The 25,554-nt window shown below is 40.4% G+C and overlaps 1 protein-coding gene and 1 long non-coding RNA gene across 2 annotated transcripts in view; one reads left to right on the forward strand and one right to left on the reverse strand.

The window, feature by feature from the left end:
- Positions 1-380: 380 nt before the first annotated feature.
- Positions 381-25,554, reverse strand: part of GNG4 (G protein subunit gamma 4) — an 86,074-nt gene continuing 60,900 nt past the window's right edge. Inside the window, exon 4 of the mRNA XM_037821555.1 lies at positions 381-3,999. Coding sequence (XP_037677483.1) covers positions 3,871-3,999 — 129 coding nt within the window. The 3' untranslated portion in view covers positions 381-3,870. The remainder of the gene's footprint in view (positions 4,000-25,554) is intronic.
- LOC119522871 lies at positions 2,442-21,470 on the forward strand. The gene is made up of 3 exons (XR_005214554.1): positions 2,442-2,496; positions 20,136-20,216; positions 21,447-21,470. It is a non-coding gene; the product is annotated as an uncharacterized LOC119522871 (long non-coding RNA).

Raw genomic sequence — 25,554 nt, forward strand, 5'->3', positions numbered from 1 at the left:
GGTAAATGGGATTTTATGGCAGCTTTTTCCTTCTTTTCATTCCTGATGGCCAGAAGGCAAGAGAGGCTGAAAGGATTTCTTTTGCCTCATTAATAAAGCAGCTCATGTAAGAGGGAAATCCCAGTAGGATTCCTCAGCTTTTCCCCAAAAGACACTGATTCCACAGCATGGCTTTCACATATCCTATTCATGGGGAACCGTCTGCCTAAGGCTTAAAGCCTCTCTGTTCGGGCAGTTGTAGACTGTATTTCAGATTTCGGCATGTTTGTCTAGACGTGGTCAAACACACTTTTAAAAATGCCCTACTCGTGAGGTTATATCTAAAGAGGAGCAAAAAGTTGAGCAAAGTGACAGAGAAGAAAAACCAGTAGGATTCTTGGTTGCTAGCCACAGACACCAACTTTTTATTGAAGTATAACATACATACAGGAAAGTGCACAAATCAAAGTGTACAGCTCAAAGAATTTTCACAATGGAACACACTCAGGTAACCAGAACTAGATCAAGAAATGGAACATCCCACAAGCAACTTGTGCCCCATTCTCATTATTGTCCCCTCAAGAGTAACTACGATCCCTACTTACAACAGCATAGATAGTTTTGCCAGGTTTCTACTTTACGTAGATGGTTTCACACAGTGCCTACCCTTGCCTTCTCTTGCTAACCTTAGGCTGGTGAGATTCACCCATGCTGTGGTGTGAAGGTGCAGATCTTTCATTCTCATGTTGTATAGGATTCCATCATGTGAATATACCATAATTTATCCATTCAGCATGGGCATTGGGATACTTTCTAGTTTGGGGTTATTATGAACAGTGCCTCTGTGAATATTCTAGTACATGTCTTTTGGTGACTACTTGTACACATTTCTGTTGGGAATACACCGAGGAGCGGAATTCTTTGGTCACAGGGTATGCACGTCCAACTCCAGCTATTTCCTGGAAGAATAGGGATTTTATTGGATGGAGCTTGGAGGCTCAAAGAATTGACAGCAAGTGAGAAAGGAGACCTAGGAAGATGGATAGGAGCTGAGACAGCTCTGTGGGGCCGAGGAGTAGAGCAGGAATGTTCTGCAGGACACTGCCATTCCTGGGCGTTGATACCAGTGGACATCCCATCCCTGCAGACTGCTGCCACCCCTGGACACCACAGCAGTAGCCAAGAAGTGAATCTCAGCATCCCTTCCTTTCTGTGTCTCTTGTGCCAGGTTCCCAGTCCCAAGCAGGAGAGTCCTAATAGTCCGTCCTGGGTCACTGACCACTCCCAGGCTGGTGCAGTGCTGGAACAGGGGTGCACCTAAGAGAGAGAGAGGTCTCCACAGGGTGAGAGGGGCCCTGCATCCCACTAAATCTCTGTGTAAGGGTCATCTCCATCCAATAGGAAGGAGGTCAGATGCTGGATAACCAAAGTGAAAGGGGGAAAAAAAAAGACAAATGTCTGCCTCAGGTGCACTCTGTATTACAAGCTGGTTTTATTTCATTCCTCTTCTAATGGCTTTTAAAAGGGGGAAAGGGGCTTGTTCATCTGTTTGTGTATCTCATAGTCCATGTGCATAAACTCGTCCTGTAAGAAGAAGGAATGGAGTTCAGGCACTCTTCAGAGAGGGGAACCACACAAAATGCCATAGGTTTGGAAGGAAGAGGTGTAGTGAAAGGACAATAAAACGTTTCATAGAGGAATGTAAGGAAGAGAGGAGAAACAGGAAAGAGAGGACAATGGGAGGCAGAATATGGAGGAACCATAAAAGGAAAAACTAAGGGGAAGGATTTTGTGGCAGTCCCAGAGCCAACTATTTCTTGATCTGGTTTCACTGGATATCTGTGCTGTCCCACTTTCTCAGCTCACCTGATGTGCTTTTATGAATTGTGCTTTGCTTCATCACGTTAATGATGTTGAGATGGACCACAGAACAGAGATTCTGGCATAAATCCAAATATAGAAGGATCGGAATCATTATGACAGACAGCAAACAATTCCACTAGAGATTGAGTCTGCAGCTTCCTAACAATACTGGTGTCATCAGTGAGTTTTAATGAAACCAATAATGGGGTTCAACAAAAGGATCAAAGAATTCAAATGTACTAAAACAATTTTCAAGGTAGCAAGTCAATAATTGATTTGAAAATAATATTTGATTCTTTGTAGGCAATTTTACATTATTCCTTCAACCCAAACCATGTTATCTTTGAAGTCACCCATTCTTCCTTATATTACGTCTTGGCATATCATACATTTATATGTTTTAAATAATAATCAGAGCTTTCATCTAGGCAGCACCTCTCTTATTTCTTCCTAGACAGAAAGGCAGGAGGAGTAATTATCATTGTCCCCAATTTGCAGATCAGAACACTTCAGGCACACAATGGCTTGCCTTACACCACACAGAAAGCTGCCCTCAGAGTCAGGGAGAGTCTGTTTCCAAACAAACGGAATAGGAAAAACTTATACAAAGAGCTCTCTGCCTCCATGGTCTACCCTCCTCTTTCAACAGGAAAGGTACGATTTTTGTGTTTTTTTTTTTTTTTTTTTTTTTTTTCCGGGGAGGGGGCCTTAAGCTCTTCTTCAAACCAAGAGCTTAAGTCACTGCTGTCTAGTCTTCCCTGGGGGATCTGCGTATCTTCTGCAAGCTGTCAAAATATGGGATCAACGCACCTTCTACAGGCAAAGATGGGAAGAGAAGTGCACTGCTGAGCAACACAGGTGTTTGCTGCACTGCACGGGTTCATCCTGTTTGCAGTTCTACCTGCAGGGTTAGCAGAAGGCAACACAGTCCAGGGGCTAAGAGAGAGGGCTCTGGGACCAAACCTCCTGCACCCACATCCCGGTTCTTCTGCTTACTCTCTATAACCTTGAGCAAATGACTTAATTTCTCTGTGCCTCAGTTTCTCTGTCTCTAAAACAGGTATACACTCATGGGATTGCTGGAGGATTAAATAAATTAATACATGTAAATGATTAGATCAGTGCTTGGCACATAGTAATCTGTAGCCACTATGACTCAATCCTGCAGGACAGAGTACCCCCTGGTGAAACCCCAGAGGCCCTTATGATTGGAAACCATGTTAAAACTACCCAGTAGGAGCCAGAACAGAAGGGAGCAGGGAAAGGTGGCTCATGGAGAGGGGAGATGGCGCCCTCGGGCAGGTCTCAATGGAGCACACAAAACAGAGCAGTCACGGTACACCGATGGTCAAATCTGGCACAACACTCCTCTAATGTCTACATCTATAGAAGGACCACCTACAAAATGTCAGTAACAAGCTGTGGGAAAACAGGGGCAAGGACCCTCCCCCAGGTTCTGGGTCACACAGCCCCAGCTCCAGGAAGATACAAGTTAAGAAAACCACTCAAAGCCACTGGATGGTTTCCTCTGTAACAGGATGATGGAAACGTGGGACCTGGAGACTTCCCAGAACTGCTCTCCCCAGCAAGGGAGGTGGGAACGTTACCCATATATTTCAGTCGGTCAAATGCTCTAATTAAATCTGAATGAATTACTGTGACTGGGGAGGTCTTGGGTACAGTGTTCTTTCCAATCAATTATCCACTGAAATTTATTAACTTGATGTATTTAAACTTGGCAATTGATGTTTAAAAAATGTAAACCCTCAAATCCATACTTATTTTACTTGGCACATTTGTTATTTGGCTATAAAAATGTCTATTTTTTTTTTCCAATAATGAAAATAAAATGAAGATGAAAAGAAAAAAGTGAAACTGGATGCAATGGAAAAAAAAAAACGTCAAACAAAACCAATAGTGAGTTGGCAGGGAGGGGTGTGGGGCGAGCTCTCTAAGGCTAAGGGCATGCGTGAGCTCTACGAGGGATGGTTCCCGACAGAAAAGGAGACGTCTTCATAACCAGCAGAGTTAGAGAATGGTACAAAAGAACTTCTTCTCTCGGAAGGGGTTTTCCGATGCAGGCACTGGTACGATGAGAGGGTCTTCCCGCACGTGGGCTTCACAGTAGGCCAGCAAGTCGGCTGCGGCCTGGGAAACCTGAGAGGGAAAGAAATGCACAGGCGTTTCTGTTAAAGGCCGGTTCCCAGAGGGTGGTCCACGTGGAGCGCGGAAGGGCCCCGAGGACAAGCTGTATCTTGTGCATGGCCCAACACAAGGCCATCCCCAGCCGGCAGGAGGGTTTGTGCAAACTGGAGGTTTCCTAGGAACAGCTAGAGGCATGAAGATGTGGACGCCCTCATTCTCTTAATCGAGTGATGAGTAGAAACTCCAGGCTGGTAGCCACTAATTATGCTGCTTAACCATCCCTAGAAGAATAAGACAGAGTCTGCCCCTTGTCAAGCCAGGGTGATTATATTACTGAAATCCATGCTCCTGAACAATACATAGAGAGATTTTATCCTCCTCAGCAGAACATACATTTAGCTATGTATTTTAAGCACATGTGTTTGAATGCTTAAGTTGGAATCGGCTTTCCCCTGTGGAGACAGTTTCTCCCCTCCTTTATCCTTCCAGAGTTTTCTCAAGCCTGCCGATGAAACTGTCTGCTAGCTTACGTCCAGGAGTTCCAGAGGAAAATCTGGGTGACAGCGGGCAGGGCACTGATAAGCACTCACTAAGACGCAGATGAAGTTGCAAGCTCATTTTGCCTGAGGTCTGTGTCATGTGTTTGATAAATGCATGGCCTGTGCATGAACTCATCCTGCCAATTAGATTGTTCTGCCTGTAAGTGCTGATTAGAGGCTTAAGGCAGGGCTAAGTATATAGCAGTCAAATGAAGTCCTTTTAGTACTTTTCAATGTCTAAACCTTCTCTAGAATGAGAAAAACACTCCACACAAGAAATAAAAAAATGTTTTAGAGCTTCCAGTACACATGAGCCACACACTTTCCTGTCTGGGTTTAAAAGATTGGCTTATCTTCCAAAATATTACAGAGATTCTACTTATGATTTCCAGCCCAGACCAACCCACTTTAGCAGCGACTGGAATTCTGCAAGTAACACATTTGTAGTTGAATGTTCCATGGAGAAAGACAATGAGATAGAAAAAGGGTGTCAGTAACCCAGTCCAATCCCTTTATCCAGAGGCTGGTCCACTGCCTTATGGGGCCCAGAAATGGCCATATAAAAACCATAATAAAAGTAAGAGTTAACATTTACTGAGTGTTTATTATGTGCCAAGTACTGTAATAAATGTAGCAAATACAGTACCTCATTTAATTCTTTGGTTAAGTACAATTCTTTTTTTTTAAATTCAGTTTTATTGAGATATATTCACATACCGTAAAATCATCCACAGTGTACAATCAACTATTTACAGTACCATCACATTGTTGTGTATTCATCACCACAATCAATTTTTGAACATTTTCATTACTCCAAAAAAAAAGAATGAAAATAAAAGTAAAAAAGAACACCCAAAACAGTCCATCCCCCATCTCCCCTTATTAATTTAATTTTTGTCCCCATTTTTCTACCCATCTCTCCATACAATGGATAAAGGGAGTGTGAGCCACAAGGTTTTCACAATCACATAGTCACACTGCGTAAGCTATACAGTTATACAATTGTCTTCAAGAGTCAAGGCTACTGGGTTGCAGTTCAACAGTTTCAGGTCTTTCCTTCTAGCTATTCTAATACACTAAAAACTAAAAAGGGATAGCTATATAATACATAAGAATAGCCTCCAAAATGATCTCTCAAATCCATTTGAAATCTGTCACTGAAACTTTATTTTGTTTCATTTCTCTTTCCCCTTTTGGTCAAGAATACTTTCTCAATCCCAAGATGCTGGGTCCAGGCTCATCCCTGAGAGTCATGTCCCACGTTGCCAGGGAGATTTAGACCCCTGGGAGTCCTTGTCCCATGTAGTGGGGAGGGCAGTGAGTCCACCTGCCCCATTGGCTTAGAGGGAGAGGCCACATCTGAGCAACGAAAGAGGTTCTCTGGGGGTGACTCTTACGCACAATTATAAGTAGGCTTAGCCTCTCCTTTGCAGTAACAAGTTTCATAAGGGCAAGGCCCAAGATCGAGGGCTAGGACTTCTAAACTGGTAGTCCCCAATGCTTGTGAGAATATCAGTAATTACCCAGGTGGGGAAGTTTAATATTTCCACATTTTCCCCAAGTGACTCAAGAGGGCTTTGCAAATAAATTTTTATTCTCTGCCCAAATTACTTTGGGACATATTGGGGCTTCACACTAACCTGTAAAAACCAACTAGATCTCACGCCCTATTGAAAGTTCCGTGTAATTATGGTGTTTGTATAAACTGACCATACAAGTTAAATTATATAGTGTGTTACAGAAAATATAGATTTTACACAAAAAGACATCTCTTCCTTTGGTCTTACACAGAAGTTGAAGTTTTAAATCACCATAAATATTGCCCTTTACCCTTTAGGTTGATTTGCCTTAGTCCTAACCATACTGGCTCATTCATATCTCTAATTGAGGTCTGAGCTCTTTTTCAGCTTTTTTTTAACCATTGCTGTATGAGATAATACTGACATTCATAACTGCCAAACTCTAGCTCTGAGTCTCAGGTGTCACACAGATACCTGAGGTTTCAGGAACTGACCAGTTATACACAAAGAGCCCAGCATCTCAGAATTTAGAGATAACTATTACAACTCAGGAATAGACATGACTGCTCTAAGAGTTTACAATGTAGGGACCTTTACAATAAGCCTTCCCCTGATAACCTATGCTCTCAGATTCAATTCGGTATTAGCGAGGTGTTATAGTGTTTGTCTTTTCATTTCTGACTTATTTCACTCAAAATGCTGTCCTCAAGATCCACTCACCTAGTTTCATGCCTCACAACTTCGTTCCTTCCTGTAGCCACTCAATATTCTATTGTATGCATACACCACAGTTCGCCATTCTGTTCGTAAGTTGATTACCCTTAGGCTACCTCCATCCACTGCAAATCGTGAATACTGCTGCCATAAACACCCGTATGGAAATATCCATTTGTATCCCTGCTCTCAGTAAGTACTATTCTTAAAGCCCTTTACAGATGAGGAAACTGAGGCACAAAGATTAAGAAACATGCCCAAGGACACACACCTGGTAAGAGAGGAAGCTAGATGATTGTGGTGATAAATGTACAACTTTATTATGATACCATGAACAACTGATTGTACACTGTGGATAAATGTATGGTATGTGAATATGACTCTATAAAATTGTAGGAAAATATATATATAGGAGTAAAAGTGTTGGAGGAAACATGGTGAGAGGGATGATGCCTCACCAATATGGACTAACTACAATGTGTAAACTCAGAATTGAATCTTAGAACATAGCCTAACGTGGACATAATAATTGTAATAGTCCCTAGATTGTAAGCTCTTACAGCAGTTAACTCTATCCCTGAATTGTAATGCATTTCTCTAAACTTTGAGATGCTGATCCCCTAGCGTATAACCTGACTGGTCTCTGGAACAATGCATATCTCTGAGACACCTGAAACTCAGAGCTAGAGCTCGGCAGATATGAATGTCAGTATTAGTGCATACAGCCACTGTCAAAAAAAAAAAAAAAAAAAAAAAAAGCTGAAAAAGAGCCCAGACTTCAATTAGTGATATGAATGAAGCAGGTCTGGTTAAGACCAGGGCAAGCCAGGCCAAAGGGTAAAGGTTGAAACTGTTGTGTTTTAAAACTTCAGCTTCCATATGAAACCAAGGGAATAGATATCTATTTGGTACAGGATCTAAATTTTCTAAATGGTACAAGTCTACAGTCGATTTGTTCAAACACCACAATTGCATGGAACTTTGAATAGGAAGTGAGATATGGTAGGTTAGTATAGGCTAGAGTGAAATAGTGACACATCTCAGAGTAATTTGGGCAGATAATAAAAAATATATTTACAGCCTCCCCCTCCCCGGCCCCGAGGATCTGGGGGAAGGTGCGGATGTGCTGGACACCCTCACCTGGGCTGGTGTTGATGTTGTCACAAACACTGGGGCTGGCGGTTTGATGAGCCCTTCCCCATGAGCTCCTTGTACAGTTGGTTTCCGAGTGGTTTAATTCTCCAAAAGCAACCTCAGGGAGGTGCTTCAGTGCCTGCCCAGGCACTAGAAGGAGGGGAGCCAAAAAAAAAGCTGGGGCTCTGGGGGACCGCCAAGTGAAGAAGACATCTGGCTAGGCCCACATTCTGGTGTCATATCAGTTTATCTTCTTCCCTCCCAGCCCAGTGTCTGCAACACCTTCACAGACACTCTGTTAATGTCTGACCTTGCTACTTCTAAGTAGGCCTAATCTAGGAATTTTTCTATCACCTCCCAAAGGTGATATTGTATTTGCTGTCACATTTTTTTCCCCAAGAACACAAGTGGTTCTTAGATTGCCTCCTTTTGTTGTTGTTGTTGCTTTAAGATCACAGTTGCGTGTGCTTAGTTATAACCATAATCCTGTGGATTACCAAGTCCTGTCTGCTTACTTGTACAACAATAATCAATACAAAATTAGTTGGTATTAGTGCCAAAGAATAAGCACTCAGTTTAAGACCAAATGTACAGACGTAAGGTGGTTTCACACAACACTAATTTCCTTGATGTATTCAGAATTATTGAAAAGTAACACCAAGGATGATCTACTTATAAGCAGCTAGGTTTAACAGAGCATAAGTCATAACAAAGTAATGAAGAGATTTTTCCATCTTAATTGTCAATCCCCTTATTTCATTTGGTGTTCAGTGTCCCTTAATTCCTGTATTACCAAAGTATCTTGGACAGCACCTGAAGTTTGTCGTAATGTTATCTGAAAAGATAAATATATGTAATGAACACATATTTTACAAACATCTTCATGAGACTTACACATGATAGGTAACATCCTGACACACAGTTTAGAATCCAGGCGTTATTTAACCTAAAGCTGCTCCTTAGGTTGAGTGGGAGGGTTTTCATTATCAGCCCTAGATTGATTTTTATGGTTTGAGGTTTCCTTCAATGCATATAAAATATAGATTGCAGATACTGCCAAATCTTATAAGATAATCTGTCATTTGTGAAACATAATAGATAATTAGCTTTCAAGGAGATTTTATTCAGTTGAAAATTTTAAACTTCCTTACCCTTTATACTTGCCCCTCAAATCTAAAGTCTGCTCTACCTAAAGTGCTCTGTGATGAAATGCGCAGACTCCCCTCTTTGGTATTTAACTAAGTTACAAGAGAACAGATGTTGAGAAGAATCAGCAGCCTGGGAACAAACGGTGGAATTTTACCATTACATTTTAGAGTAAAAGAGGTGATTAAAATAGCCCAAGTTAGCACATAATCCTGTTAGCTGTGCTATAATTACAGGCTTCAATGATGGGAAAAAATGTTACAATTACTATAGTCACATTCCATGACAGGACAGATGACATAATTACTATTCTGGCTGTAACACTCACTGCATTTATCCTTTGCATCTAAAGTAGACAGACCCACACCTATTTCTCAGCAATCTGAATCTCTCTAGCAATACTATTTGGAATCAATTAAAAGCATCTTTGTTGGCTTTGCCTGTCCCTCCCTCTGCCCCAAGAAAACAAAGCAGGATCACAGGTTGCAGTCACCAGGATGCCATGTCAAAGCAGGTGTGTGCTCCAATAGTTAAGAAAGCATAAGCCAGTTATCCCTTGTGTGATCCTCAGGACATTACAGTTCTATGACTCAGCTCCAAATTTGGAGCAAAGACTGCAGGGTGAATCCTCGTGATTTTTTTTTTCTTCAACTATCGGAAAATATTTGAGACCAACACACCAGTTCCTAATGGCAATCTCTAGATACATCCATATTATGGCTTCCAGTGCATCTCAGCCACTACTTTGCATAGGTCTGGATGAATACAAGCAGTGCTCAATCATGGGTAAAGGGCCTGTAAAGGCAGAGGCTTCTGTTGGCCCAGGACAGTGAGGCTGAAGATGGCATCTGGTTGGGAGAGGGTGAGGTTACACATGGAGGTGGAAACCAGAACTTTGGAGGAGAGGTGGGGTGCAGGGGAAGGGAAGATATGTGTGAATAAATGAATAATGCAACAGAGAGTCTCTAGACTCTAGATATACCTGGACCTTGACTTAACCGAGCCCTTTCAGCTGGTTGGTACATGTCCTGACAGTTATCTCTCAGTTTTGATAGTTTCCAATTTTCCACAAGTGTGCTGGTTTGGAGCTGTTATGTACCCCAGAAAAGGCCATGTTCTTTTAATCCATTCCTGTAAGTGCAGATCTGTTGTGGGTGAGACCTTTTGATTATTTCAATTTAAGATGTGACCCACTCCATTCAAAGTGGGTCTTAATCCTTTAAGCACAGAAAAAAACAAGAAAGCGTAGAGAGAAAACGCCCCTGGAGGAGCTAAGAGAGGGAGCCACTGAAGCCAGAAGCTGAAAGCAATGAAATCTGGGAGACAAGAACCAGCAGATGCTGGCCATGCGCCTTCTCATGTGACAAAGGTGTCCCAGAAGCTGGTGGTCTTTCTTCAGAGAAGGTATCTTCCTGTTGATGCCTTAATTTAGACATTTTTACAGCCTTAGAACTGTAAATTTGTAGGCTATTAAATCCCCATTGCAAAAACCACCCATTTCTGGTATATTGCATTCTGGCAGCTTTAGCAAACCAAAACAACAAGGAAAGCCATAATTCAGTCATTTTGCAAGTTTAAAAGTACAACACTTTATTTTGTGATAGAGACTAGTTTGCCACTCGTGACTTCTGGGACTTAGAGGTGACAGAGGAATAGCAACAGAAGGTTCTAGCTCTGGAAAGATTGTGGAGAGGAGGGGTATCTAGACAGGCAGCACTAGGTTTTGAGTCAAGAAACAATGTCCCTATGGGGGAAGAGAAATGAAACAAAGTTTCAGTGGCTGAGAGATTTCAAATGGAGTTAAGAGGTTATTCTTAGGCATTATATAGATATCCCTTTTTAGTTTTTAGTGTATTAGAATAGCTAGAAGGAAATGCCACTATCCTTGATTCTTGAAGATGATTGTATAACTATATAACATATATGGTGTGACTGTGTGATTGTGAAAACCTTGTGGCTCATATTCCCTTTATCCAGTGTATGGTCAGATGAGTAGAAAAAAGGGGGACAAAAAGTAAATGAATAATAAGGGGGGTGGGAAGGAGTATGGAATGTTTTGGGTGTTCTCTTGTACTTTTATTTTTATTCTTATTTTCATTTTTGTTTCTTGGAGTAATGAAAATGTTCAATAATTTGATTGTGGTGAAGAATGCAAACTCTATATAGTTATGTGTATATATATATAAAAGAAACAATGTCCCCAACCAAGCTGTATTCAATGGTAATAGCTGTGTCACCCTGGGCAAGATGAATGCTCTGTACACTCAAATGTCATTTTTGCAAAGAGTAATGGCAATATCTGCTGGTTCATGGATAAATGATAAAATGGATGTCATTATACATACAGGATGTTATTATTTCATTCTTAGTATGGCCACATTCAAGAAGAACAGAAAAGTTATTTGAGAAATACATGTGAGGAAGTTTCTCAGAAATTATCAGAGCAGTTTGATGTCCACAGTGTCCATAAACAAAACATCACCTGGGGGAGGAAGAGCCTCTTTTCTTTTTCAAATGCACATTATATTAAGGGCAGTGTTCCGGTTTGCTAATGCTGCCGTTTTGCAAAACACCAGAAATGGATTGGCTTTTATAAAGGGGATTTATTTGGTTACACAGTTACAGTCTTATAGCTATCAAATGTCTAAGGTAAGGCATCAACAATCGGGTACCTTCACTGGAGTATGGGCAATGGCATCCAGAAAACTTCTGTTAGCTGGGAAGGCACATGGCTGGCGTCTGCTTGCTCCCAAGTTGTGATTCAAAATGGCATTCTGCAAAATGTCTCTGTTTCAGCTTCTTGGGGAAAACTCTGGGCTAGTGCCTCGAAAGCATCAGTAAAACTCTGGCAAAACTCTGCCTTCAACAGCTGTCTTCAAAATGTCTCTATAAGTTGGCAGCAGCTAGTGCCTTCTGTCTGAGCTCTTACATAGGGCTTTTAGTAAACTAATCAAGGCCCACACTGAATGGGCGGGGCCACACCTCCATGGAAATTACCTAATTAGAGTTATCACCTACAGTTGGGTAGGTCACATCTCCATGGAAATGAGTTAATCCAATGATTTTAATTTAATTAACACTAATACATCTGCCCCCACAAGATTGCATCAAAGAACATGGCTTTTTCTGGGGGACATAATATATTCAAACTGGCACAGGCAGCATTCATCTTTTCCTAATCTACTTCTAATAGTCTACTCTTTGATTGAATTAAAAAAATGTTCTTCTTTTATCTGATACTACTTCTAGAATTTCTTGTTCTGATCATCTTTTCCTTGAGTTTATTTCTAAATTTGATTATAAAAAGTTATCATTGGAATAGTTTAATTTTTAAAGGCCTATGTGAGAACTTCAACCTTTTCTGACACAGGATGGGAACATGAAGACAAAGGTTAAACCTAAATTTCTAAACTAGCAGAAGGTGGAGTGAGAAAGCATCACTATGCACGGTTCATACTAGACTTACTGAAAAGGCAGAATCTATAACCCTTGTCACTAGATTCCTGGCTGGTTCATTCTCTGGTTTGGCTTCACAAACTAACCCAGTAGTGTTTTATCTTCTGGATAAAAGCAAAACCATAAAAAACACATTTTGTTCTTTCATAAGAATTCACAAACTGGCAGTGCTGCTGAAGATTCCTAGGAAGTGGTAGAAAAAATAAGGGTAAGACACTTGTTAAAGATATATTTGTTGGAAGAATTACAAGGAAAAAACTCTGGTCCTAATGTAAATATGATGTAAGAGACAAAGCAAACTTCTGGCCACTTACCATTTGGCTCCACTAAACAGATTGGATTATTCACACTGATGGAGGAAACCAGCAGTAAAGACAATTTCAACCTAATTTATGCTTACATTGGAATATTATGATTTTTATTAATATGTTTACATAAAACTATTGCCATATTTTGCACTAGGCTTTCAGTGCCTAAGGGAATGGGGAAGGAAGACATGGATTCTATACAAAATGAATAGTGTACATGTGGATAGTTAAATTTGTTTAATTTGATTATCAGTAGTAAAAACAAACTCGTGGATGTGTAACACAAATTGCTTGAGGTTGGTGGGGTGACGGTGAGATCCTATGTGGAAAGAACAGAAAGAGTCCCTTTTTCTGTTTACTACAGCATGTGGTCACTGTTCTCTCATGGTGTCATAGTTTCCCAGGCTACTATAACAAATACCATAAAATAGGTTCGCTAAATGATGGACATTTATTGGTTCATGGTTTTGAGGCCAAGAGTAGTCCAAAATCAAGGTGTCAGCAAAGTGATGCTTTCTCTCCAAAGTCTGTAACATTCTGGCGCTGGGTGCTGGCGATCCTTGGGGTTCCTTGGCTTATAGCCCTGCCTTGCACCACATGGAAATGTTGTTTCCTTTCTCTTCCTGGTTCTACTGACTTCCAGCTTCTGGCTCCTCCTTGTGGATTTCTGTGACTATGGCTGAATTTCTTCTGCATGTGAAGGACTCCACTAATCTGGATTCAGACTCACTCTCATTCAGTTGGGCCACACATTAACTAAAAATAACTTCAATAGTTCCTATTTACGATGGAGTCACACCCACAGGAATGTAGATTAAGATTAAGACCATGTCTAAATTGGGGTACATAGTTCAATCTACCACAGTCTACCCTTTGGGCCCCAAAAAGACATGTTCTTCCCACATGAAAAATACATTCACCCATTATAACATCCCAAAAGCATTAAGACATTTCAGTAATAACTTTAAATCCAAAGTCCAATCAAAACCAGCTATGGGTGTGGTCAGTCCCGAGGCAAAATCCCTCTCCATCTGATGGACCTGTGAAACCTGGAAAACAAGGTATCTTCTTCCAGAATACAATGGTGGGACAGGCAGAGGCTAGATATTCCCATCCCAGAAGGGAGAAATTGGAAGGAAAACAGGACTCACAGGCCCAAGCACATCAGATACCCAGCAGGGCAAACTCCATTAGATCCCAAGGTTTGAGGGTCAGCTGTGGATCAGTTTTGTCGTCCAGGTCTTCTGGAGTGGCAGCTCCACCCATTCCAAGTGTTTGTGCAGAAGCCATGCTGTTCCTAAATGCTGGAGCCTAGGATCCACCCTCTCCAAGGCTTGCTCTGCTTGGTCTTGCTTCTTCTGAAAACTGGAGTGTCAGTGTCACTCTCTTCAAGCATCGGGGTGGCATTCAGACTTTTCCCAAGCTCTACAACTAGACCCCACCCTCTTTGAGCTCTGGTGTGGTGGCTGAACTCTTGAGCGGCAAGCCTTCCAAAACTGAATGCCAGGGCAGATGATCTGCTCCTCCAAGAGCAGGGCAGATTCACTCCTACAACACAAGTGGGTGGGTCCTTTCTCTTGGCCCAAGTAGATCTTTTTGGTTCAGCCTTCTGCTTCCATGGTTCTTCCCTTGAAGTTATTCTTCCTTCGATTTGTCCCTTCTCTGTTCCTTTCAGACCAGGCAAGCAGTTCTTTTTTCATACAAATTTCACAACAACTTTTTGGTTTTGCGTGCCGTTGAAAGGGGTCCAAACCATCAGACAAAAGGACCTTCCACAAATCCTTCCTGGATAACTGCATTTCCCATCCTGGCTTCCTCTGAAATGGCTGACTAGATCCATGTGCAGCTACAACCTCTTTAGCAAAAGGTTGTTCAGTTAAACCTCTTGTGGGGCCCTGTTCTCTGGGGAGTCACTTCCCAGAAGCTCAGGGAGGTCCCTGATGGAGCTGCTTCTGGCCCTAGTCTCAGAGCACACTATCTGGATAGGCTGAGAATTTTCCAAATCATCAGTTGCTGGTTCCTTTGGGCTTAACAGTTCAGTTCTCAGCTTATTCCTTTCCACTCATATTTTACCTTAAGCTATAAGTTGAAACCACATGGCATTTTCTATACTTAGCTAGGAAATCTCTGCAGCTAAATATCCAAGTTCATCACTTACAAGTTCTGCCTTCCATCCAACAACAGAATACAATTTTGTCACGTTCTCTAGTGTCTTATAATAAGGATCATCATTTTTTGAGTTCCCAAAAACACTTTCATCATTTCTTTCTAAGGCCTTACCAGAAGTACCTTTAAAGTCCATACAACTACCAACAGTCTCTCCAAGGCAACCTAGGCTTTTTTTTTTTTTTTTAATCAAGCATCTCAAAATTTTTCTAACCTCTCCCCATCAACCAATTCCAAATCTGTTTCTACATTTTAGCTATTGGTCATAGCAGCACTCCACTTTCTAGTATCCAAAACTGTCTTAGTTTTTCTGAGCTGCTATCACAAATACCATGACTGATTTTGGGTTAAACAATGTGAATTTATTGGCTCACAGTTTTGAGGCTAGAAGAAGGCCAAAACTGAGGCATCAGCAAGGCAATGCTTTCTCTCCAAAGTCTGTAACATTCTTACGCTGGCTGCTGGTGTTCCTTGGCTTGTATCCCTGCCTTGCATCATATGGTGATGTCCTCTCCTTTCTCTTCTTGGTTTCATTGACTTCTGGCTCCTCCCTGTGGCTTCAATGACAATGTCTGAATTTCTTCTGTTTATGAAAGACTCCAGTCAAGCATATTAAGACCCACCCTCATTCAGATGGGCCACACCTTAACTAAAAATAACGTCTTCAAGAGATCCTATTTACAGTGGATTCACACTCAGAGGAATGTTGATTAAGATTAAGACCATGTCTAAATTAGTGTACATAATTCAATCTACCACACATGGAAGGCTCCTCCACCTTTCAAAAACCACCACACTCCATAGATGATAAGAACAGAGTAGGGAGTGATTAACTGGGTTTTCAGGGCTGCAGGGGGTGGGGGGTGGTAGTGGCGGTGGTGGGGGAAGCACCTCTGTTGAGGAGGTGAATCCTAAGAAGGAATTTATTTTTTGAAACCACTATTTTTTTATGTTAATAATCCTTATTTGCTAATTAATTAAAAAGTTATTTAATTAAATAATTTTTAACAAAAAGTACAAAGACCGAAGTAAAAATGGATGAAACCTTCCTATTTGGAGACGACATTTGGTGAAAGACATCTTACTACACATTTTCGTACATTTTCATGTAAATAGGATACCATGCATGCTATTCTGTAACTTGCTTTTTTCACTCAATACAGATCGACATCATTGCTTTTAATGAAAATATAGCATAACATACTAACCAATCCCTATGGACAGACACTTGATTTAGCTTCATGTAAGTCTTGAAGTGTTGGCTATTGTGGGTCTTTTCCATTTCCATATAAAGCTTTAGAATTAGTTTGTTGATAGCCACAAAATATAACTTCCTGGGATTTTTATTGGGATTGTGTTGACTCTCTAGATCAAGTTGGAAAGAACTGATATCTTAAAAATACTGAGTCTTTCTATCCATGAATATGGGATATCTCTCCATTTATTTAGATCTTTTGATTTCTTTCATCAGAGTTTTGTTGTTTTCTTCATATAGCTCTTGCACATATGGTATAAATTTGGTATATTATTGCCCATCCTTTTACTCTCAGCCTGAGTTACTTTATTTTAGGTGTATGTCTAATGCAAAATATATATATATTTTTAAAATTACATATGAGAGTCTAATTAGTTTTCCCATTTACATTTATTGTTAAACCAGATATATTTGGTATTGCTTCTGTTTTTGCTTTTTTATTTTTACACTTTTTTTTGGTTTTCTAGTTTCTGTTATATGGTATTTATTTCTTGTCTAGTAACAAGTTTTTATATCCTTATAGCTTTAATATGTTTAAAATATATTAATCCATATCAGAAATGAAGTTGTATCTGTTGATTCACACCTATGAAATATAAAGAAATTGGCTATAATGGACAGTTGTCATTCATCTTGTCCCCCAGCAATGGAATCCTTATCTATATGGAGGAATTATCTACTTTATGAGTCCCAGTGTGGGGAAAAGATTACCTTTTGTTACAGGATCTGAAAATGTTAATCCTCACTTTCCTAGAATCCTTTGCAACTTGGGCACAAGCATGTGACAATGGTTCTATCTATCAGACACAACTGTGTCAGATTTTGACTAATGATATAGGAGGGGAGGGATTGGGAGTTCTGTCTCTGGTGGAGTGGCAGCAGCCGTGGCTACAAGGTTGAGTTCTGGCTCAGAAGTGGCAGTGTTATAAAGTGTAGCATGAAGTGCTTGGTCAGGATTGCAGTGGTTCCCTCATCGAACTATTCTGCAGCACAGTTTTGAGCATTCTTCCCAAAAGCTTAGCCTAAAGTCCCTTTCTCCAGCCCTTCCAACAATTCTATGAGCTATCCAAAATCTCTTTAATGAATTCCTTTTGTATTTACTCATCCAGGGTCAGCTGCTGTTATTTGCAACAAAGAACCTTTACTGACAGGTTGGCACACTTATACTACCTACGCTTCTCCTGCCCCCACTTCATATAAATATTGTCTGGGACTGTCACAGTCTGTTACTGACAAATATTTATTTTTACATCATATAGATTTTTCTGAGAAGAATGACAAAAATGACATTTTATTGTAAATGTGATCACTACAATTATTCTTAATTCTAAGTTTGCATTGATTCAATAATTATTGCTGCTTCTTTTATAACATGCCATTACCATTTAGAAGTTATTTTGATTCAGCCTTCGGTTGGCCATATTACATGTTACATACAAATATGTGCAGAGTACAGAGGAGGCAGCATCCTACTGGGCCTGTGGCGCTGGCAGGAATCTTGAATGGGAAGGTCAACTCTGAGCAAGGGAGAGACTGAAGAACCGAGTCACTGAGATCAGGAGCAAGGAGCTAGTTTCATATCAGGCCTGGCAATTTGAAAGAGTAGCAAGAAAGAGGATACAAATCTTTATAGAGATATGAAGTTGAAAGCCTCTAAGGGATAGAAATCAAAGCCACTTGTATTAAGTTACCAAGAACAGTAACAGAAGCAGCGACATTAAAATACATTACATTTTTAAATGAAGGCTCTAGTAAACATGGATTCATAGTGAAGTTGCCTTTGGATTCAGAGAATCCATTAACATAAAAAAAGTTAGCAATGCTACTGTAACCCAAAAGAATTTGGCTAGATCAATTAGCAACAGTGGCTGAAAAACTTGCTAGACGTCACCTAAATGACTGGTCTATTCCTTATGTACCTAAAATAAGCTTGCAACTCTTCAAAGAGACAGTGGTGCAGATTGCTGGTAGGCATTCAGTGGTGATATGGTGCAGTAAGGGATTTGGTGCCCCAACCATGACTCATTTCTATAAAACAATTCAGAGTAACCACGTGCCACTCAAAGACTACCATTCTGGATGTGGAAGTAGTAAGGCTATAAAGAGTAAGAACTGAGAAGACTGACCCTATTCCATTGACAGATAATTAAGCAGAATTCCAAGATCCAGAAAATATAACCTGGCAAAGACTATTGGCCACCAGTGGTAGATTCTCGAGGAAGAACACCAGTGGAGAGCGATGGCTCAGGCTGACCTCTCTGTGGTGAGTGAAATCATGGCTGTTCTGGCTTTCCCCAGTACTCTAAATGATAAGAAAGAAAAGACTGGCAAAATGGTGGTGGTGCTATCTAATGAGAAGGGGGATCTTATTAGTGCTGAAGATCTGGGGACCCATGGTGCTCTGACAGTGCTTATGAAGAATGGAATCAACGTCAATCTCATGTAGACATTAGTGGGAATTCTAATATTTATTCTTGCTGGGGAATGAACTGCTTTAGTGTAGCAGACTCAACCGCACTAAAGCTTGTTTGCCCTGATGGCTCTACAGTTACTGAAGCTGAATTTGGAGCAAGCCTTGCACTGAAAAAGTTTTTAACAGCAAATGCTGATATTCTGGTCTCTTCTCTCCTGTGGTACTATTTGTTGCTACTGTCAGAACTCTTAAAATGCCTGGGGGAGACCAAAAGATACAGCTGGATTGACTCCACCAAAGGCTTCTATGGAGGAAAATCCATAGCTCATGGAAAAAGGCTTTGGCAAGTTTTAGAAACAAATCAAGAATACCAAGATGTTTGGGGTTCCAGCAGCAGTGACTTGAATGCATTCAAAATGGATACAGAGGCTGTGTTGGATCTCAGCCGTTGCCTCACCAATGAACATAGGGCTTCTGATACTTTGAAGAACACTTCCTGGACCTGGGCACAGGCTGTTCAGAGGGCTCATCCTGCAATGCCAACTCCTTTATGATGCTGAGCTTTCAGCTGAAGCCTCATCACACAGATCTGTGGGACAGGTAACACTGAAGTGGTCCTAGCAGCTGAGCACAAAGCTGAAGACTATACAAAGGCAAGGGTTTAGACATCTGCCAAAAAGCACGGTCTTCATTTTAAAACTCTGATCTAAAAAGAAGTGCCTGCAGGTTTTGTTTTATTTGTGATGTCTAAGCCAATGTAGTTGCAGGTTCCCTATATCCCTTTATCCCTATATCCCATGCACAAAGTGTGTGATGGCTGGACTGTTGTCTCACCTGCCTCTGATTCTTTGATATCGATTTGAGTTGGAAGGGTTGTTCTAACTAGATTGAGTCCCCTCTCCAGCTTGACCAATGCCTGCTGTGCCCCAGGCAGGTGTGTGGGATCCAAAGATGATCATCAAAGATGATGCTCATTTCAATCAACCTCTCTTCACAGCTTCGATCAGACTCATCTTTTTCTCTTACGTATTTTCTTAAGTCTGTCCTCCATGTCGTTAATTAAGTTTCTACAGCATGTGTCTTACTCCTTGCTCCTTTTAATGGTGTTTGCCCCCCCCATTCATTCCTTAGCTTTTCTATCTCCACATTCAACACATTATTTCATCTCTTCTTTGAGCTCTTGTTTCACAGATTCTATGTTTGCTTTAATTTTTTTTTGAGATTACAGAGCAGTTACTTTATGTTTTCTTTGGTTTACTAGAAGAAGACTTCTTCCTAAAGGAATGCTTTTGTGTGTTGTACCCTGGTCCTTGACATTTTGGTAAAATATTCATATAGGTCTAATGTTTCTTTTTTTTTCTTTTTTTCTTTCATTCTTTTATTCTTTGAAAAGGGGGCAGTTCTAACTAAGTCTGTTATTTGACCAAGAAGTGTATGAGTAGATTCTCCTTGACCTCCTCAGTTTACTGAAGCAATATTTGAACACTGTCTTTACAGCATGGCTGGAAGGCTATCATTCCCTCATTCAGCATTTTGAGTAGGAGATGAGATTGGAGGCAGTGGAAAGTCAAAGTTCAGGTAAATTGTTCTTTACCATTTTCCCTCGAAAAATGTTTTATACTTTCCCCAGACAGTGTGTCTAACCCCACGTAGGATGTCTTCTTGGACTTTTGGCTAGTTCCCACTGGATAAGCAGGCCGCTTTTATGTCAGCCAGGTGGGTGGACTGCAGAGGCTCACAGGTCAGTGCCTATTTTTCTCTCCGAACTGGCATTCGTGGGCGAATAGGTTTTTTCCAGGCATAAGAGGAAAAACCTTCCAGATGGAGAACATATTGTGTGAAAAGGCAAAAGGGCATGTTACAGCATGGTGCATTCAAGGGATTGCTGGAGAAGGTATGTGTGTGGATGTGGAAGGGGGTGCTAAGAGATGAGGCTGGAAGGGTACTGATGTTTCCTAAATATAACAAATGGGCTGAATCAAGAGTTTCATATGACATGCTTAGGCGTTCATATTTTATTCACTGAAGAGTTTTAAGTAGGGGAATGCACAGTCCGATTTTTATATTATATCCATTTAAAAGGGAAGAGGATGGATGTGAGGGGGTCAAGGCTAGAAGCAGGGCAACCACCCAGCTGATCAGTGTGACTCAGGAAGGAGAGGAAGGGCCAGAGCTGAGCAATTTTCAAGAAGCAGGAGCAGTAGGATTTGGGAATATAGTAGACATGGGGGATGAAAGAGAGATAACTCTCAAGTTTTGGGTTTGAGAGACTGGGTGTTTGGTGGTATAACCAAATAAGGCAGGATAAAATTAAAAAGTTTAGTTTGGGATGAGCTAATTTTTAGGCTTTGAGGGATGGAACAGAAGGCACTTGGATATAGAGAACCAGAGCTCAGGGGATTGGACTGGAGATAGAAGTATGTAAAAAAAGTCACAGGAGTAGATGAGTTTACCTAAGAATACCCTGAAGGATTAAAAGAGAAACGGGCTAGGGATAGAATGTGGAGACTAGCACTTAACACAGCAGAAAGAAGAAGACCTAGAGATGGAGACAGGAAGGAGCAATCCAAGACAGGAGTAGAAAAAGTTACCACATTTCAGATCAAGGTGGGCAGGGGAATTACGGGTTAATTATGGATCAGTTTAAATTTTGAAACAAAAAATACTGGTTAAACACTTTGAAAAAAAAAAATCCTTATCTTGAATGCAATGACAAAACACATTTTGACGGCTTCAGTAGTTAAATGTAAAAAGTAAATGAATAAAAGAACTAGAAAAAAATGTAGGTGAATGTTCATCTGATTTCAGTATGGAGAAGGCCTATGTATAAAGCAAAGGACAAGGAAAATATTGACAGTTCGGACTACATAAAAGATTTGAAACATTGGTACATCAAAAGTAACCGAAGGCAAACAACAAATTGGGAAAACGATTTGCAAAATATGATATGCAAGGAACTCTTACTAATCAAAAAGAAAAAGGTAAGCACCACAATTGAAAACTGGTAAAGCACTGGAACAGGCAATTCATAAAAGAGCTTGAGTTCATGTAGCATATATTATATCCACATAAAAGGAGAGATATTGTATGTTACCACTTCTATGAACTATCTGAACAATGTAAAATCAATGTCTTATAAGAATATTGGGGACTTAGTGATAGACAGAAGCTAGTGAGGAGAATGATAATCTAGTATGTTCAGATATGTTAACGATGGTGAATTCAAAGGTATGGTAACAGATAGGGGTGATGATTGTTTGTTAATGGGATTATAAGTATCAGAGCTGTATTGAAGGTGAATAGGAATGAAAGTGGTTGTTTAAAGGCATATTTCCCACAGATCAGCACCACAAATATAGATAGGTGCTTGCATGATATACTTCTAAGGTATGACACGAGTACAGAGAGTTGACAACAGGGGGGTACATGGGAAAAATCTTACACATTGTATACTAGGGACTATAATTAACAGGAATACCATACTAGTATTACACAAATACTAGGGATAAATAATTAAGGGCTGACAAGAGCTATGAGATGTTTTGGGTCATGAGAGTCGTTTAAAATGGAAAGTGATGAGGATTGTACAACTAAGTGATGATAATGTGAGATATGGATGGGTTATCATGGATATAACATATGCTATGTGAACTTAGGAACCCCCTACTTTATAAGTCAAGCCTTCAATATTGAGGCTTGCTCAGGTGAAACTTATGGCTGTAAAGAGGAGGCTTGGCCCAGCTGTAAGCCTAACTCTGCAAATAAATTCATCACCCTCCCCATGATGCGGGCCAGGACCCCCCAAGATGAATGAGCCTTCCTGGCGACCAACGACCAACGTGGGACATGGATTCTGGGAAGGAGCCTGACCCTGGCATCAAGGGATTGAGAGTGCCTTTTAGACCAGGTTGTCCTGGAGGTTACTCCTACGTAAGCTTCACCTAGATTTGCCAAATGACCATAATATGATAAGCCCAAGTCCACAGCGGTCCTGAAAACCCTAAAGAATACCCAGATTCCTATCTGAGATTGTATAAAAATTTCATCACTAAGTTTATTCATCAGAAACTTGAATCCTTCATAGTGCGCCAATGCCAGCTAAGTCCCAAAACCCAGGGGCAATAATAGCCTCTTCAAGAACATCAACTAGATGTGTCCCCTTTGCTCATAAAATCAACACCCCTTCCAACATGAACAAGTTAGGGTGGTCACTGCCTAGACATCCCTGAAGATTAGGAAAGTGATTAAACTAGAGGAAGGGGCAGCAACAGACAAGAAGGAATTTAACTAAGGATTATGAATATTGAATCTCTATGTAATTTACTTTTTCTTGGTTTCTAGGATATTAGAATAGTTAGAAGGAAAGAATTGAAATGGTGGAACTGTAACCCATAGCATCCTTTGAAATTTGTTCTATAGATACTTGTTAAATTGTAACTTGAAAGCTATACCTTTTTGTATATATGCTATATTTCACAGTAAGGAAATAACTGAAACTATGGTACTATAACTCATAACTTTGGAAATTTCCTATTTTTCTATTTGTTAAATCATACTTTGAAAGATATTACCTTTTTGTATATATGTTATATTTCATAATAAGGAAATAACTGAAACTGTAGAATTGTGACCTATGATATTCTTTGAAATTTGCTCTCAATTTGTTGCACTTGGAAAGGTATCACTTTTATATATATAAATGTTATATTCTACAATAAAAAATAAATAAAAAAGAAAGAATATTACAATATTACTATTAACTATGGTCTATAGTTTACATTATTTGTATTTTTTCCATATACCACCCGATCTTTTGTTTATAACTTGTAACAGTGATGTACATTTCTTCTAGCTCATGGAAGAACATTCTTATATTTGCACAATTAACTACAGTCATCATCCATAGCAGGGTTCACTATCTTACACAGTCCCACGTTTCATCCTCTAGCTTTCCTTCTAGTGACATACATGACCCTAAACTTTCCCTTTCAACCACAGTCACACCCATAATTCAGTGCTGTTAATTACACTCACAATAATGTGCTACTATCTCCTCTATCTATTTCCAAACATTTACAATCAACCTTATTAAAAACTATGCACAAATTATGCATCAGCTCCTCATTCTCTAACCTCATTCCACCTCCTGGTAACCTATACTCTAGATTTTACCTTCGTGAGTTTGCTCATTATAATTAGTTCGTATTAGTCAAAGCTGCACTTTCTCAACCTTCTCAGCCAAGGCAGCCCTTCACTGTCCTGGCAGCTCTGAGGGAGCCTATTATCTTAAGTCTCCTCCTCTGCCTTTGTCTAGGGCCGTTGGAAGGAGATAATCAAAACCCGTGATCAGTGATCAGCGATTGGTGATTGGCCCGTGCCCACCCTGGATCTTGGGGGAAATGGATTTTTATGCCCCTTTCTGGCACCAGCAATATACACCGGGGCGGAACCCTGCCACTGCCTGCCGTGAGAGTGGGGGATGGGAGACGGGAACTGCCTGGCAGAGAGAGCAATTCACTGGTGCTCACCAGCCTCTTTCTCCAGCTCTTCCTGGATGCTGTGCAGTGTTCTCCTGGACTCTGAGGAGTCAAAATAGTTGATTCAGAGCATTCCTGCCTGTTTAATAGTCATTTTGGAGATTCCTGCTCCACCACCTTCCCACAATCTTTGTACTAATGTTTGAACACTTGTAAATTTAATTTTTGGATCATTTTCTGACCAAAAATTTTCTTTTGATAATTTATCATCTTTTCATTTAAGCACCAAATTAAAAAACCTCAATATCAAAAAGTAAATGGGAACTTTTATTTTTTTTTAGCTAGTTCCCTTTTTCTGTTTTCTCCAAATTTTTATTAATATTTATTGAAGGAAATTGTCAACAATTGTCATTATTAGTCATGATACAATGTCTTTTCTTTGATGTTAATATCTTACAGCACTAGTCACACTTCTAAATACCTACTTCTGTTGCTGTCCCTCAGGCTTTTAGTGCATCTATCATCTGAAATTCCTCTTTTCTTGTCCTCATTTAAAATATATAGTCTATAGAAAGCAGTCCCAAGAAGGGATTGATCTCTCTCTCAACAAACAGCAAATAAGGCTTGTGTTGACAAAATTAATCCCAGGCCAGTGGTTTTTATTTGGCAGCCCTTTTAGAGATTATTAGCACACAGCGCGGATGTTTGTGTTACCTACCACAGACCAAGGGCAAACAGAAAGAATGTGGCCATGAGTTACCAGTTTTCCTTCACAAGTTAATCAGTTGCCAGTGCTGCCTGTTTTCTCGTTCCTGGCTGAGAGTTACACATTCCTGGCTGGTGTCCACAGCCCATGGGACAGACATTCCGTTTTCCTCTGAAGCACAGAAAATCAGGCACCCTGAGAGGCAGCAAATGGAGAGGGGCCGCCGTTTGGCATTCCTTCCCTTCCAGCTCCTTTCCCTCCAGGCCTGGGACTGAGCAGGAGCTCTGACCCTCTCTTCCATGGGAGAGCAGGTCCTTTGGAGCTGAGCTCCGTTCTCGGGCTCTTCAGGCACGTTCCGGAGGCTCTTTTCTCCGTTTAAGTCTCATACTCTGCTCAGCTCCGAGCTGCCATAACTAATTGTCAGATTTCCCCTATTTGGTGGTAAATGTCATACTTACACTTTTCTGCTAGAATTTTAGATTGTTTATATTGTGAGAAAAAGAATAAGGCTACAATGGTGTACTTTCCATGGGGATCAAAATACTCCCTAAATTCATCTTTTATGTGCTCTTCATTTATTTTTTAGGAACCTGAATCTTATTTTCCTAGTTTTTTTTTTCCCCTTCGCTTTTTGCAAGCCTATACAGGTTTTGTATTGAGTCTTCTTTGTGTTTATGATGATGTGGGGAACATTTACATCTTTTTTAGGAGCTGATGTGGGTTCTTAAAGAGG

The sequence above is a fragment of the Choloepus didactylus genome, chromosome 2, assembly GCF_015220235.1.
Source record: "Choloepus didactylus isolate mChoDid1 chromosome 2, mChoDid1.pri, whole genome shotgun sequence".
In the NCBI taxonomy this organism is placed as follows: Eukaryota; Metazoa; Chordata; class Mammalia; order Pilosa; family Megalonychidae; genus Choloepus; species Choloepus didactylus.